The sequence below is a fragment of the Delphinus delphis genome, chromosome 8 (assembly GCF_949987515.2).
Source record: "Delphinus delphis chromosome 8, mDelDel1.2, whole genome shotgun sequence".
Classification (NCBI taxonomy): domain Eukaryota; kingdom Metazoa; phylum Chordata; class Mammalia; order Artiodactyla; family Delphinidae; genus Delphinus; species Delphinus delphis.
In genome coordinates, this window is record NC_082690.1 from 60,835,139 (window position 1) to 60,851,552 (window position 16,414).

At 44.2% G+C, this 16,414-nt stretch overlaps 1 protein-coding gene and 1 long non-coding RNA gene across 3 annotated transcripts in view; one reads left to right on the forward strand and one right to left on the reverse strand.

Annotated features, from left to right (window-relative positions):
- The first annotated feature begins 34 nt into the window (after nucleotides 1-34).
- Nucleotides 35-16,414, forward strand: part of LOC132429073 (uncharacterized) — a 61,161-nt gene continuing 44,781 nt past the window's right edge. The window contains exons 1-2 of one of the 2 annotated variants that reach the window (XR_009520282.1): nucleotides 35-977; nucleotides 14,354-14,524. This is a non-coding gene — a long non-coding RNA (uncharacterized lncRNA). The remainder of the gene's footprint in view (nucleotides 978-14,353; nucleotides 14,525-16,414) is intronic. The other variant, XR_009520283.1, reaches the window with a different exon arrangement.
- On the reverse strand, nucleotides 1,658-5,980 carry LOC132429070 (folate receptor beta). Its single transcript, XM_060017274.1, has 5 exons — nucleotides 5,876-5,980; nucleotides 3,950-4,111; nucleotides 2,703-2,891; nucleotides 2,455-2,590; nucleotides 1,658-2,305 (listed from the first exon to the last, which is right to left on the reverse strand). The coding sequence occupies exons 2-5, from the start codon at nucleotides 4,097-4,099 to the stop codon at nucleotides 2,019-2,021; spliced, it is 762 nt and encodes a 253-aa protein (XP_059873257.1). The 5' UTR covers nucleotides 4,100-4,111; nucleotides 5,876-5,980; the 3' UTR covers nucleotides 1,658-2,018.

Below are 16,414 nucleotides of genomic sequence, written 5' to 3' on the forward strand. Positions count from 1 at the left end.
GCCCAGTGCCTTGATTCCGGAGCCGCTAACCAGCCGATTGACCTCGGGCGAGTCACGGCGCCTCTCAGAGCCTCGCCTTCCGGCTCTGTAAAATGGGGATAACTTTATGAGGGCAGACTCAATAGGACCGTTCTTGTAAAGCTCTCCGCACGGGGCCTGGCATTCAGTGGGCGCTCCCGAACAGCGGCTATTCTTATTATTAATTAAGGAGTAACGAAGGTGACAGCTGTGTAAACTGTAAAGCGAGGCAATGGAACGAACAAGTATTATTAGCACCCGCCCCCATCCCAGCTACTCCCTCCAAGTCAACAAACTCGAGCCTCTGTGGGCGGGACGCGGAGCCAGGAGCGCCCTAGACCAGGCTCGCTCCGACAACCCCCGGCCCCTTCCCCTCCCACAAGGGGCGGTAGGGCCCCCTGGGCCTCCCGGAAAGGGGGCGGGGTCCTTAGGAGGGTCTGGCCCGCCCCTCCCCACAAAAAGACCTAGCCGGTGGCGGCGTCTCCTGGGAGTCCGCTTCCTGCCCCGCCCCTCCGCCCCCTGGATCCTTAAAGGCGCAGGCCTCCAGCCTGGCTCCCATTGCTGCCAACTCTTAGGCCGCTGTCGGAGGATCCCCTTTAACCTGCGAGAGAACTTTCACTTTGCTAAATTGAACCTGTGTCTGGGTCAGTTCCGACGAGCTCCTTTCTCTGTTTCAAATGTGCATTGACTTCACCCAGCTGGAGCAAAGCCTGGGACGTGGAGCGGGGTCCGTGGGGCCTTCCAGACTAGGTAAATGTAGTGACTGAGACTCACCCACACGGTAAACAGCGTCTCAGGACCCCTCCAGCAACCCAATAACTCGTCCTCCAATCTGTGGCCAGCTTCCCCTATCAGTCACCTCTTGGTATGAGGCGGCGGGAGAGACCGGGACTACGAGTCTTCACTTCTGGGTTCTCGTCCTAGCTTGATGACACCTCCTGCCTGGCGTTCTCACACAGGTACCTGCGCCTCTCTGACGATAACTGCGGTTGGGATGTGGAGACAAAGGCTTCCCCAGGGGGAAAGGGGAAGGGGGAGACCCTGAGATATAAACTCAGGCCCAGTTCCTGGGGGCTGTGCAACGACAGAGCAGTCCTCTAGGAGAGGCATATCTACCAACCCTGGAGGGGACAAAGGTGCCAGAGAACTTCCTGCCCCTGGGAAGCCCCTAAGGGTTTCCGCCGCTTTTCCAGCCACGCTTCCAGGATACAGCAGGGCTGAACCAGTGCAAGGCTCCGGAGTATTTCCTCCCCAGGAACCTCACAGATGCTCTCCCCAATCTGCTGTCTTCCTCCTCTGAGGCTCCCAAGCCCCAACTCTGCCCCTTCAATCCACATGGGTGAATTTATTTTCACACCAGACCCGCTGCACCCCCTGCCCCGGGAATCCAAAGCCTTCCCTGGCTCCCATCCCCAGCTTTCCCAGAGCAGCAGAGCTGAGCACAGAGCCAGGCAGACAAGGCCTGGGGGAAAGGAAGGGTATTTGGGGCCCAGTATAAATAATGAAGTTCTGGACTTGGCGCTCTCATTTGGGGCTACAAGGGCAACAGGATCCCTGAGGACTATTAATGTGCAGGCACTAGGCACACATGGTTTTTAGGCAACATTTAACAACCATGAGAGAAGGAAGGATTATTATCTTCATTTTATTGAGGAGGTATGGTTTAGAGCAGTCAAGCAACTGCTTCACTTTCACATAGTAGCAGAGCTGGGTTTCAAACCCATGTCTCATTTCTCTAATCTGAAGGAATCCAAAAACTATGGAATCTGCCCTCTACCACCCACAAACTCACAACCAAAATAATTCATCAGACACGGATGTGTTGGTCTGTTTTTTAGAACTGGCTGTCAGAGAAACCACAGGCCCCACCATGGAGCAGGAACTAGATGACAGAGGGATGGGTAATGGATGGAGGCATGCTTATGGCTTCCTCATTTGTGGGAGCTGAGCTGAGCCCAGCCTGGTCATCAAACCTGAGGACTGTCTGGGGATGGCTGGACTCATTCATGGAGCCAGAGTGGCAAAATCAGGGCCAGGCAGAGCAGGAGAGGTCTAATCCCCTGGGGCATGGCCCCAGCACTCATGGCCAAGGCATAGAACCTCGCCACCTCCTCGTTGGGGTTGCCCTGGGCGGGGTCGAACCACATCTGGATGCAGCGGCCACTGCCCCGGCTGTAGTTGCTGAGCTTGTAGGAGTTACTCCAGAGGCCCTCACACAGGGCTGCTGGCGTGGGGAAGTAGAACTCAAATGTGCCACAGGTGGTCCCAGTTGGGCACTTGTTAGATCCTGCAGGGGGAGAGAGGGTAGGCACGGACATTCAGCCCCTGGGCCCAAAACTCATTTCTGGCCCCCCTTAGAAATACTTGCCCAACCCCAAATCCTCAAACCCCCTTTCTCCATTCTCCACCTCCATCTCCCCACCCTCAGGCCCTCACCTGAGGTCCAGTTCCAGCCTTTGTGCCAGTCGGCCTTGCAGGTGTAGGAGGTGCGGCAGTCTTCCCACCAGCTCTGACAGTCCTCTTTGCACAGGGGCACGTTCAGGAACCGTTCTTTGCGCCAGCTCTGGTTCACCTGGGGGGAGCCGGGGGAGGGAGGGCTCCAGTCAGCCTGAGATGTTGGTAGGAACAGCCTTGACTGAGTTGGGCGACAGCCTGCTGGGGTGGGGTGAGGGAGACACCAATACCTCCTGGATCCAGGGCCCCAGGTTAGGTGAGCACTCGTAGAGGCAGTTGTCCTGAATGAAGTGGCGCTTGCAGGCGGGCTTCATCTTGCCACAGTGCTCCCAGTTAAAGTTATACAGGGAGGAGGTGTCCCTGTGCAGCTCCTGGCTGACTTTGGCAGAGCAGCAGGCATTCTTCTTCCAGGGGATGCACTGCGGGGGGGCGGGGGGGGGAAGACATGAGACTAACTGCCTCCCCGACCACAAGCTCTGCCACCTCCAGCCTCTTCCCATTTGGCTCTTGCCCTCCTGCCCCAGGTAGGTTGTCCTAGGAACGCTCGCTGTTAGGACCTCTCTGTCCTTGGCCTCCAGAAACTCTGGTCTTGGAAGAGACTCAATTACAACAGTGTGATGGGGAGGCAGGGGTGGTGAGAGCCTGGGAGAGACCCTGCCTTGGGGAGACAATAGTTTTCATTTATACAGCGCTTGATACTTTATACAAAGTATTTTATTTTTTCACTAAAAAATAATTACTGAGTACTTGTTTTATACCAGTTGCTGTTCTAGATGCTGGGAATATAGAAGAGAACAAAACAGAAATATGTGTTCTGGTGAGGGGAGACAGTAAGAACTAAAAGAGAAAAAATATATATCAAGATCCGATCAGTTATATGGAGGAAATTACAGCAGGGAATGGAAATATGGAGTATGGGATGACTGTTGAAATTTTCTGGCTGGTTGTGAACAGCCTCACTGGAAGGTGGCATTCTGAGCAAAGGAGGAAAGGGGATACGCTATGCAGTAATATACGCTGAAGTCTCTCACCCTTTAAACCCCTGGAGTTGCCCACCTCAGTCCTACCCCTACCCCACCACAAGGGCAAGTCCTGTCCCATTCCTTTGTGTGTCTGTGTGCTTCTCTGGGCCTCAGTTTCCTAATTTGTGTCATGTGGAGGAGAACATCATCTACCCACATCACAGGACCCCTGGGAATATGAAATCACACACGGAAAACACATGACACCTGGTAGGTGCTCAGTAAACGATCATTCCGCCTTATTGCCGACACGGTATCCTATCCTGAGCAGGCCACCCCTAGAATCACGCCAGCCACTCCCCCGCATCCTACTTTCACCTTCTCCCACAGTGATAATTCAGGATGTGTGTGTGTGGTGAAGGGGCTGACCCCGCGACCCCTCCCTCGCCACCCTGACTTCCTCTTCCTTGTCTGAACAAGCCCCCTCCCTGCCCAGAGCCACAGTCCATCCTCACCTGGTCATGTAGCTTGTCCTCAGGGCCTGGCTTTACCTTGTGGTGCTTGGCATCCATGCAGACGTTGAGCAGGTCTGTCCTGGGCTGGGCACTGCACTGGTAGGCCATCCAGGCCAGAAACAGCAGAAGGGGTGTTAATTTCCAGGGCATGCCTTTCTTTTCCTGCAGAGGCAGCTGTGGTTAGGGAGACCAAAGCCTGAGGGGAGAGAGTCCCATGCAGCGTGCCCCCTTCACCTCTTGCCTCAGTCTCCCCAGCTCCACACTGAAGGATGGGGTCAGACCCTGTTCCTTCAGTGTTGGGGTCCTGAGGCTCCTTGAGACTGAAGTAGAGAAGATCGGCAAAAGGGGTGGCTCCCTCACCTCAGGCTCGAAGGGCTCAGAAGGGGATCTGGGATTAGAGGGTGAGCCCTGGGGGAATCTTCCCAAGGTGGAGGAGATGCCTTGTGCTCTCACCTTCTCTCTGGACTTGATCTAAGAAAAGTAACTAAATAATTCAGGTCCATGCTCTGCTCCCCTGAAAGGGGCCAGGGACACACAGTGCCCTCATCCTGTGTCCAGCAAGTGCCCTGCCTTTACACCCTGGATCACCTGGGTTCCCATGCCAGGTTAGAAACCCTGTTACCCTTGGGGTGGCAGCGACCCAGCTCTGCTGAGTTCTCCGGATCAGCACAAGGATCAAGTGAGGTAACACGCAGGATGGTGTTTGGTTAAATGATACAGAAATGACAAGCGTGGTTTTTTTTGTTTGTTTTTTTAAAGATTCCACATATAAGCAGTATCATATGATACTTGTCTTTCTCTGTCTGGTTCATTTCACTTAGTATGATAATCTCTAGGTCCATCCATGTTGTTGCAAATGGCATCATTTCATTGTTTTTTATGGCTGAGTAATATTCCATTGTATATATGTACCACATCTTCTTTATCCACTCAGTCTGTTGATGGACATTTAGGTTGCTACTGGGACTCTACTTTTTTTTTTTAATTTATTTTTGGCTGCATTAGGTCTTTGTTGCTGCATGAGGGCTTTCTTTAGTTGTGTCTAGTGGGGGCTACTCTGCGTTGCAGTGTGCAGGCTTCTCATTGCAGTGGCTTCTCTTGTTGCGGAGCACGGGCTCTAGGCACGCGGGCTTCAGTAGTTGTGGCACGCGGGCTCGGTAGTTGTGGCACGTGGGCTCTAGAGCGCAGGCTCCGTAGTCGTAGCACACGGGCTTAGTTGCTCCGCAGCATGTGGGATCTTCCTGGACCAGCTCGAACCCGTGTCCCCTGCCTTGGCAGGCAGATTCTTAACCACTGCACCACAAGGGAAGCCCCTGGGGTGGTTGTTTTTAAACAGCTTTGCTTTCTCAGACTTTTTCCTTCCCTATTCTCTGAAAGCCATTTCCTCCTGTCCACCCCCCACATTGTGACTCTGGCCTCCTCAGCTCTTTCTGGACAGATGCACCAGATCCCTACCTTATCCCTCAAAACACAAATGCAGGACCCTAGGACCTGAGGACCTCACATTGGAGCTGCTAACCAGACAAGCACTTAGAGTCGTGGGAGACCCCCAGCAAAAGTGACGGCCCACTACTCTGTCCATGACTGCCTCCACCTTTCACCCCGCCCATGACAGATCTTTTCCTTTAGGCTCTGTCACCGAGGAACCTAAGAGTTGATAATAGAGACTTTCCTCTCCCTCCCCATCCTCCATGCAGTTGATCACCAAGCCCTGGCAAGGTCTCTCCGAAAACGTTTCTGGAATTCACTTCCCTTGGCTCTGTGTTTGGGGTAAGGTCTTTCCTCCTCCAGTTTCTTCCCCTTCAAGTCACCTTCCCCGCAGGAGCCAGAGTGATCTTTCTAAAGAGAGGTATGCCCCGCCCCTATGCGCCAACCTGCCAAGTCTCCCCAGTGTCCTGTCACCATCCCCTCCTTAGGGCAACTTGCCTGAGCCTCCTTTGCTGCTGGGCGCACACACAACTCTGGATTGGCCTGTCTTCAGGTTGGCAGCAGCTCCAAGCCGCAGCACTGCCCTCTGTGTTCTCTGTCCTCAGCGCCGGATAGACTGACTAGGAGCTCTGGGAAGCATAGATACAATTTCCTCTTTCAGCTTTCCTCCTGCTCTTCCTTCTCTTCCGATCCCACCCTCTTCAGGATTGCTTTATGGTAATTCTATTTTTAATTTTTGAGGAACTGTTGTACTGTTTTCCAAAATGGTTGCACAATTTTACATTTCCACCAGCAGTGTACAAGGATTTCAATTTCTCCACATCCTGGCTACACTTGTTATTTTCTGTTGGTTTGTTTGTTTCTTTAATTGTAGCCATCCTAGTGGATATGAGGTGGTATGTCACTGTGGTTTTGATTTGCATTTCTCTAATGATTAGTAATGTTGAGCCTATTTTTGTATGCCTGTCGGTAATTTGTATATCTTCTTTGGAGAAATGTTTATTCATGTTATTTGCCCATTTTTTAATCAGGTTATTTTGTTTTTGTTAAATTATAGGAGTTCTTTATATATTCTGGATTAATCCCTTATCAGATACATGATTTGCAAATATTTTCTCCCATTCTGTATGTTGCCTTTCATTCTATTAATTGTCTTTTGCTGGACAGAAGTTTTAAATTTTGATGTAGTCCAATTTGTCTTTTTTTTCTTTTGTTACCTGTGCTTTTGCTATCATATCCAAGAAATCACTGCCTAATGTAATATTATGAAGCTCTTCCCCTACGTTTTCTTACAGTTTTATAGTTTTAGCTCTTATGGTTAGGCCTTTGATCCATTTTGAGTTAGTTTTTGTGTGTGGTGTAAAATAGAGTCCAGCTTAATTTTTTTGCATGTGAATATTCAGTTGTGAATGTGCACCATATTTTGAAAAGATTATGCTTTCCCCTCTTGCATTGTCTTAGCACTGTTGTCAAAAATCTGGACTCTCAGCTCCATCCTGCTACTGTACTGTCTTACAGTTTTGTAGTAAGTTTCAAAATCAGGAAGTGTGAGTCCTCTAATTTTGTTCTTTTTCAAGATTGTTTTGGCTATTGTAGGTCTCTTTCATGTCCATGTGGATTTTAGGATCAGGTTGTCAGTTACTCCAAAATAGCCAGCTGAGATTTTGATAAGAATTGAGTTCAATCTGTAGATCAATTTGGGAAGTATTGTCCTCATAACACTATCAAGTCTTCTCATTGATAAACATGGAATTTCTTTCCATTTATTTAGGTTTTGCATTTCTTTCAACAATGTTTTGTAATTTTCAGTGTACAAGTTTTTTTGTTGTTGTTTTTTAATTTGGCCTCGCCATGTGGCATGTGGGATCTTATTTCCCTGTCTAGGGATTGAACCCACGCCCCTTGCAGTGGAAGCACGGAGTCTTTTTTTTTTTTTTTAATTCTTTATTGGAGTATAATTGCTTTACAATGGTGTGTTAGTTTCTGCTTTATAACAAAGTGAATCAGTTATACATATATCCCCATATCTCTTCCCTCTTTCGTCTCCCTCCCTCCCACCCTCCCTATCCCACCCCTCTAGGTGGTCACAAAGCACCGAGCTGATCTCCCTGTGCTATGCGGCTGGGAAGCACGGAGTCTTAACCACTGGACTGCCAGGGAAGTCCCCTGTGCAAGTCTTTTACTTCGTTTGTTAAATTTTTTCCTGTGTATTTGATTCTTTTTTAAGCTATTGTGAATGGAACTGTATTTTTCTTTTTTTTTTTTTATCCTGGGCCACACATTTTATTTTATTTTTTTAAATAAATTTATTTATTTATTTAATTTATTTTTGGCTGCGTTGGGTCTTCGTTGCTGTGCACGGGCTTTCTCTAGCTGCGGCAAGCGGGGGCTACTCTTTATTGTGGTGCGCAGGCTTCTCATTGCGGTGACTTCTTTTGTTGCGGAGCACGGGCTCTAGGCACAAGGGCTTCAGTAGTTGTGGCACGCGGGCTCAGTAGTTGTGGCTTGTGGGCTCTAGGACGCAGGCTCAGTAGTTGTGGCGCACGGGCTTAGTTGCTCCGCGGCATGTGGGATTTTCCCGGACCAGGGCTTGAACCCGTGTACCCTGCATTGGCAGACAGATTCTCAACCACTGCGCCACCAGGGAAGCCTGGAACTGTATTCTTAAATTTATTTTTGTATTGTTCATTGCTAGTGTATAGAAATACAAATGATTTTTGCATATTGATCTGGTATCCTACAAAGTTGCTGAACTCATTTGTTAGTAATCATGTGTTTGAGGATTCCTTAGGATTTTCTATATAGAATATCACATCATTTGTGAATAGAAATTGTTTTACTTCTAACATTCCAATTTGTATGGATCTTATTTCTTTTTCTTCACTAATAGCCCTAGCTACAACTTTTATACAGTGTTGAGTAGACATGATGAGAGTGGATATACCTGTCTTATTGCTGATCTTAGGGGTAAAGCCTTTTGGCATAGAACAGGATGTTAGCTGTGGGTTTTTCATAGATGTCCTTTATCACATTGGGGAAAATCCCTTCTATTCCTTGTTTGTTCAGTGCTTTATTTTTTTTATTTTTATTTTTTTTGCGGTACGCGGGCCTCTCACTGTTGTGGTCTCTCCCGTTGCGGAGCACAGGCTCCAGACGCGCAGGCTCAGCGGCCATGGCTCACGGGCCCAGCCGCTCCGCGGCATGTGGGATCTTCCCGGACCGGGGCACGAACCCGTGTCCCCTGCATCGGCAGGCGGACTCTCAACAACTGCGCCACCAGGGAAGCCCAGGATAATGATTTTTTTATCTGCTAATCTCTGCACTTTTATTGGGAGTATTTAATCCATTTATATAAAATGTAATTACTAATGATATGTTTTACATCTTTAATTTTATTTGCTTTATATATGTTGTTTGTCTTTTTTGTCCCTCCGTTTCTCTATTACTGCCGTCTTTGTGTTTAATTCATATTTTGTAGTGTACCATTTTAATGCCTTTGTTGTTTCTTTTACTATAATTTTTGAGTTTTTTCTTACTAGTTGCTCCGAGATTACAACTAACATCATAATTTATAACAATCTAGTTGATGTTAATACAGAGTTTCAATAGTATTCAAAACTTTGCTCCAATATAGCTTCATTCCCTCCCCCACTCCTTTGTACTATTATTGTCATACAAAGTATAATTTTACACATTATGAACATATCAACAGACTTTTAATAAGTATTATTTTACACAGCTGTCTTTTTCCATTAGATAGGATAAGTGTTACAACATAAATACATTTATACCATATTTTATATTTCTTTGTATATTAACTTTTACTTATGCTCTTGATTTCTTCATGGGGATTCACATACTGTCTGGTGGCCTTTCATTTCAGCTTGAAGAACAACCTTTAGTATTTCTTGTAAAGAAAGTCTGCTAGCAACAAATTCTCTCACTTTTGGTTTATTTGGGTATGTCTTAATTTTGCCTTCCTTTTTTTTTTAAATATTCATTTATTTGGTTGCACTGGGTCTTAGTTGCAGCATGTGGGCTCCTTAATTGCAGCACACGGGCTCCTTAGTTGTGGCATGTGAACTCTTAGTCGTGGCACGCATGTGGGATCTAGTTCCCTGACCAGGGATTGAACCCAGGCCCCCTGCATTGGGAGCGCAGAGTCTTAACCACTGTGCGACCAGGGAAAGTCCCTCTCCTTCATTTTTGAAGGATAGTTTTTCTGGTTATAGAATTCTTTTTTTTTTTCTTTTTCTTTTTTTTTTTTTGGATGAACTGTGCAGCTTGCGGGGTTTTAGTTCCCTGACCAGGGATTAAACCCATACCCTTGGCAGTGAAAGCAGGGAGTCCTAACCACTGGACCGCCAGGGAATTCCCCTTGGTTATAGAATTCTTGATTGAGCTTTTTCACTTCAGCACTTTGAATATATTATCCCACTGCCTCCTGGCCTTCATCGTTGCTGATGAAACATTAGCAGTTACTCTTATTGAGGGTACTTTGTACATGATAAGTTGTTTTTCTATTGCTGCTTGTAGGATTCTCTCTTTGTCTTCCAGTAGTTTGACTCTGATGTGTTTAAGTGTGTATTTCTTTGAGTTTATATTATCTTGACGTCATTGAGCTTCTCAGATGTGTAGATTAATTTTTTTTATAAAATCTGAGATTAGGCCATGATTCCTCCAATACTATAATATTTATATCTTTCCCCCCCCTTATAGAACTCCCATTGTGCGTATTTTGGTATGCATGATGGTTACCACAAGTCCCTGAGGCTGTGTTCATTTTTCCCTTTTTTTTTTTTTGTTCTTAAGAATGGACAATTTCTGTTTTCCATCTTCACATTTATAGATTCTTCAAACCTGAAGCCACTTCAAACCTGCTTTTGAGCACCTCTAATAAAAAAAACTTTTATTCAGGCTTTCGTTTTTTAGAGCAGCTTAAGGTTCACAATGAAATTGAGGGGAAGGTACAGAAATTTCCGATATATCCCCTGCCCCCACACGTACATAGCTTCCTCCATTATAACATCCTCAACCAGAGTGGTAACATTGTTACATTGATGAACCTACATTGACACATCTTAATCAGCCAAAGTCCATAATTTACGTTAGGGTTCACTCTTGGTGTTGTACATGCAATGAATTTGGACAAATGCATAATGGTATCCATCATTATAATATACAGAGTATTTTCACTGCACTAAAAATCCTCTGTGCTCTGCCTACAACCCCCTCCCCACAATCCCAGCAACCACTGATCCTTTTGCTATCTCTATACTTTTGCCTTTTCCAGATGTCATATAGTTAGAAACATACAGTATGTAGCTTTTTCATATTGGCTTTTTCCACTTAGTAATATATATTTACGGTTCCTCCATGTCTTTTTTATAAAATATTTATTTATTTAATTTATTTATTTTCTTTTTTTTTTTTGGCTGCGTCTGGTCTTAGTTGCAGCATGCGGGCTCTTCGTCATAGCGCACGGGCTTCTTTCTAGTTGTGGCATGCAGGTTTTTTTTCTCTAGTTGTGGTGCACAGGCTCCAGGACACGTGCGCTCTGTAGTTTGCGGCACATGGACTCTCTTGTCAAGGCACTCGAGCTCAGTAGTTGTCGTGTGCCAGCTGAGTTGCCCCGCAGCATGTGGGATCTTAGTTCCCCGACCAGGGATTGAACCCGCATCCCCTGCATTGGAAGGTGGATCCTTAACCACTGGACCACCAGGGAAGTCCCCAGTTCCCCCATGTGTTTTCATGGCTTGATAGTTCATTTCTTTTTAGTGTTGAATAATATTCCATTATCTGGGTGTACCACAGTTTATTTACTCACTCACCTGCTGAAGGACCTCTTGGTTGCTTCCAAGGTTTAGCAGTTATGAATAAAGCTGCTCTAGACCTTAATGTGCAGGTCTTAGTGTAGAAATAACTTTTCAACTCCTTTGGGTAAATACTAAGGAGCATGAGTGCTGGATCATGTGGTAAGAGTATGTTTAGTTTTTTAAGAAACCATCAAACTATCTTCCAAAGTGGCTGTATTACTGTGCATTCCCACCAGCAATGAGTGAAGGTTCCTTTTGCTCCACATCCTCGCCAGTATTTGGTGTTGTCAGTGTTCCAGATTCTGGACATTCTAATAGGTGTGTAATTGCGGAGCACAGGTTACGGACGCGCAGGCTCAGCGACCATGGCTCACGGGCCCAGCTGCTCCGCGGCATGTGGAATCCTCCCGGACCGGGGCACGAACCCGCGTCCCCTGCATCAGCAGGCGGACTCTCAACCACTGCGCCACCAGGGAAGCCCTTGTTGTTTTTTTAAAATAAATTTATTTATTTATTTATTTATGGCTGCGTTGGGTCTTCGTTGCTGTGTGTGGGCTTCTCATTGCAGTGGCTTCTCTTGTTGTGGAGCACAGGCTCTAGGGTGCAGCCTCAGTGGTTTTGGCGCATGGGCTTAGCTGCTCCGCGGCATGTGGGATCTTCCCGGATCAGGGCTCAAACCCGTGTCCCCTGTATTGGCAGGCGGATTCTTAACCACTGTGCCACCAGGGAAGCCCCATGTTGTTGTTTTAATTTGCACTTCCTAATGACATATAATGTGCAGCATGTTTTCATATGCTTATTTGCCATCTGTATATCTTCTTTGATGAAGTATTCGTTAATTAATATCTTTTGCCCATTTTTTTTTAATCAGGTTGTTTTCTTATTGTTTAGTTTTAAAAGTTCTTTGTATATTTTGGATAACAGGCATTTATCAGATATATCTTTTGCAAATATGTTCTCTCAGTCTGTGGCTTGTCCTTTCACCTTTCACTCTCTTGATAATGTCTTCTTTTTTTTTTTTTTTTTGACATGTTGCACGGCTTGCAGTATCTTAGTTCCTCAACTAGGGATCGAACTCAGGCCCCGGCAGTGAAAGCACTGAGTCCTAACCACTGGACCTCCAGGGAATTTCCAACAATGTCTTTAATCACGCAAAAAATTTTAATTTTGACTAAATCTAGCTTATCAGTTCTTTCTTTCATGGATCTTGCCTTTGGATCATCACCTAACCCAGAGCTGAGGGATTGGAGCCTTCTCAGGTATTTCCTGGACATATTCACAGTTCTGCAAATGCACATGAATTCAAGATCCCCAGGTAGAGATGTCAGAGCTTTTCAAAGCTCCCTTTTGGCATCTCATTCCCTGATGTTCCTTTTAAGTTTTTTGTCCTGCCTCTTGTTTGCCACAACTGATAGGAAGCTGGGATGTCAAATAATTTGCTGCTGATTATTTAGACAAACACCTAGGCGTTGGGTTTCTCACTTGGTGGGCTCTGAGTCAGACAAGCCTTGTGAATAGGGCTCTTAACAGAGCTTCCAGATAGATCAAGTAGTGACAGTTCTCTAGGGATAGGGCTTTTTGGGGAGATACACACCCACTCTGCCCCCTCTAGTGGCTGCTAGGCCACTGGTTTTCATAGCTACTGTAGTTGTGAGGCTGCTGATTTTGGAGACTACTGTGGAGTTGGGGAGAGGAGGATGGGAAAAAGCAAATAAAAGTACCACAAAGCTCACTGTTCCTACTGATATTCAGCCATTTTTCTTGAATAAATTCTCCGTTGGTTTTTGAAAGCTTTGATTAATTTCCAGAGTTCTGGAAAAGCTGATTTTGACAAGTTTTGCCAGTGTTATTGCTTTTATGGGGGAGTGGATTTTCAGATGTCCTTACTCTGTCATTCCAGAAGTGCTTCTTCAGATTACTTCTATTTTAAGAAGCATAAAGCTTTAAATAATATTGGTCACTTGTAAGTAAAATGGTTTTCGAGTATACAGTCTATTGTTAACATGAATAAATAAAAGTTATTTTTTGTTTCCTGTGTGTTTTGCCCTCATAGCAAAGTTTAGGTCGTTATCAACCTGAATTTGAACTTTCACTTCTCAAAAAAGCATGTTAATTTTTTGGGCTTTGTGCTGACTTGCATCATGCTCTTGGGTCATGATATAACAAGAAACAATAGGATCCCTCATTTCTAGAGAAGTTAAAATTCTTGGTGACAAGGTTATTATAAAATATAGTTTTCGTATTAATAACACAGCCAAGACTGAGGTTATTTCCTGACAACACTTTTTTTTTTTTCTGTTTCCCTTCTCCAAGATCAGGTCCTAAATTCAGAATAATAAAACTATCAAGGCATATTTTATACCAAAATCATCTTGGCACTTCCCAGACAGCTGCTAGAATATATAAAAAATTTGTTCCCTCACAGCATGGTACTCATAAGTAAAGAAGGAGGCAAGGAGGGATGCTAAAAATAGTTAGGTATAATTGGTATGCTCCATGTTTTAAAATTCAGCTTATCAGTATCATAAGAGCTGCCCTGTACATCATGTTCACATTGTGGAGAAAGATGTTAGAGCAAAGAGAAGAATTCGTCCTTTCTAGAGGATTTTTATACAAGGTAAAGGATTGTGTCTGTGAATGTTTAGTGATTGCAGACTTTCCCCCATGAGTAAAGGCACACGCATTTTAATAAGCAAGGGTCTGCATGACGACTGTCAACAAGTCTATTTCCAAGATGATTTTATCCTTTATTTTAAAATAACCTTTTATTATTGATAGTAATTTTCATGCACATCTTACAAAACAGACTGTGAGGCCCTCAAGATTTCTAAATACATCCACTGTCCATATCTCCCTTGGAGCTGAGGCAATAGAGAGGACAAATGGAATTATAAAAAATAAGTTTGTTAAATTGATTGAGAAGACAAACTCTCCTTGTCCACCTCTCCCTCTCCAGGTTCTAATAATATGTTCTCCTCAAAACAGCTATCAACTGAGACCTCATGAAATATAGCAGTTGACAGTAAGTTCATGCTCTGTTGTATTACACCCCAGTGAAAATTCTTCCCTCTTTTATTCTGGTATTAGAAATTAATAGATTGACCGATCTTCCGTTTGTGCTAACAAGGAGTTTCTCTTCTCTCCTTTTGTTTTCCTGAAGATCGTACCATAATTGACTGACTGGAAAATAGACTCATGGATCTGACATCACCACCGTAAACTAATGCTTGGATGATTCAAGCTGTCAGAGCCCTGGGACTTGAGACTTCCAGAAAAATTCCAGCCCCAAAGCAGAAGACTTCTATGGAGAAAGATGCTAAGCCACAAACAGGTAACAAGAAACAATTTTTAAAGAATTAGGGAAGTTGATGAAGGCGATATGATTGTGGTTATTATGTTGGTATTTTTGGTAATGTGCTTCATGTTCTTTTTTTGATTAGTCATATGATGCAGCCCTTTTTGTTTCCCCTGGCTGTGGTCTCTAACCCTCAATTCAGTAGACCATACTTGTGCCAACCGCAATAAGCACTCTCTCTAAAAAAAATTCTTGCCAGTGGGCCACCCTCCTAAGCATCCCTATTGGTATTGTTTACATCTACACCAAGTACTGACTCCCTCCTTGACTGCCACGTTGGTCCAGCCAGTTTCTCAAAGTTCATGATGGAATAGAGTTTGGCTCAGATGATAGATTTTTATGGAGCCAGATGCTAAATTCCTTAGAATGCATCCCCTCCTGGGTACACTCCACAGAAATTTCAGAAATCTATAAAATTCCTTATATGCTACCTTTGCAAGGGAGAGTATTCTATAGGCAATCACTCATTCATTCATTCATTTTACATATCATAAAATTCACCCATTTAACGTTTACAGTGACTTTGTGGAGTGGTGCAACCTGATCATAAATGAGTTTTAGAACATTTCATCCCCCTTGTGCCCATTTACAGTTAATCCCTATTCCGAAATCCAGCCTCAGGCAACCACTAGTGTACTTTCTGTCTCTATAAATTTGCTTTTTCTGGAACTTTCATACAAATGGACTTTCACTTAGCATAATGTTTTTAAGATTCACCCATGACATAGCATATGTCAGTAGTTCATTACTTTTTATTGCTGAATAGTATTCTGTTGTATGGATACGACACATTTTGTCTGTCTACTCACCATTTGATGGACATTGAGCTTATTTTCAGTTTGGGGCTATTACGACTAATGCTGCTATGAACATTCACATGCAAGTCTTTGTGTGGATATGTATTTTCATTTCTCTTGAGTAGATGCTTAGAAGTAGAATTGATGGGTCGTATGACAGTTTTGTGTTAACCTTTTGAGAAACTGCCACACTGTTTTCCAAAGGACAGTGCCGTTTTATATTCCCATCAGCAATATAGGAGGGTTCCAGTTTCTCTATATCTGTATGAACATTTGTTATTGCCTGTCTTATTATTGTAGCTATTCTAGTGGGTATGAAATAGTATCTCATTTTGGTTTTAATTTGCATTTTCCTAATGACTGATGATGTTGAGCATCTTTTCGTGTACTTTCTTTGATAAGATATCTATTCATTTCTTTAGCCCATTAGTTAATTTGTTGTTTGTCTTATTAAGTTGTCGGTATTATTTGTATATTATGGATACAAGTCCTTTATCAGATATGTGTTTTGCAGATATTTCCTCTTGGCTATTTCTTGTCTTTTATTTTCTTAATGATGTCTTTTGAAGTGCAGAAGTTTTGAATTTTGATGATGTCCGGTTTATCAGTTTTTTCAGTGATGGACTGTGTTTTCGGTCCAAAAAAGAAACAAATGATGGGTGGAAGCATTAATATAAGAAATCTTTGCCTAACACAGGGTCTGGAAGGTGTTCTCCTGTTTTCTTCTAAAGTTTTTATTGTTTTATCTGTTACATTTAAGTTTATGATCCCTTTGGAGTTATTTTTGTTTATGTTATGAGTTGAAGGTCTAAATTCATCTTTTTGTATGTGGATAATCAATTGTACCAGCACATTTATTGAATCGATTATCCTTTATCCCAATGAATTGCCTTAGCACCTTTGTCAAAAATCGATCAACTATAAATATAAGGTTTTATTTCTGGACTCTCAATTCTGTTTCATTAATCTCTATGTCTATTTTTATGCCAGTACTGCTGCTCTAGGAAATCTTAATTTGGAAAATTATTAATACATCCTCAAGCTAATGACTCCTCAGAAGTTGAGGATG

What these genes read in the sequence shown, in the direction of transcription:
- LOC132429070 (XM_060017274.1), bottom strand. Translation starts at nt 4,099, where the DNA reads ATGCCCTGGAAATTAACACCCCTTCTGCTGTTTCTGGCCTGGATGGCC. An exon ending in AGGACAAGCTACATGACCAG is followed by an intron (nt 2,892 to 3,949) that starts GTGAGGATGGAC and finishes GCCCCCCCGCAG; the next exon opens with TGCATCCCCTGGAAGAAGAA. An exon ending in AGGCTGGAACTGGACCTCAG is followed by an intron (nt 2,306 to 2,454) that starts GTGAGGGCCTGA and finishes CTCCCCCTGCAG; the next exon opens with GATCTAACAAGTGCCCAACT.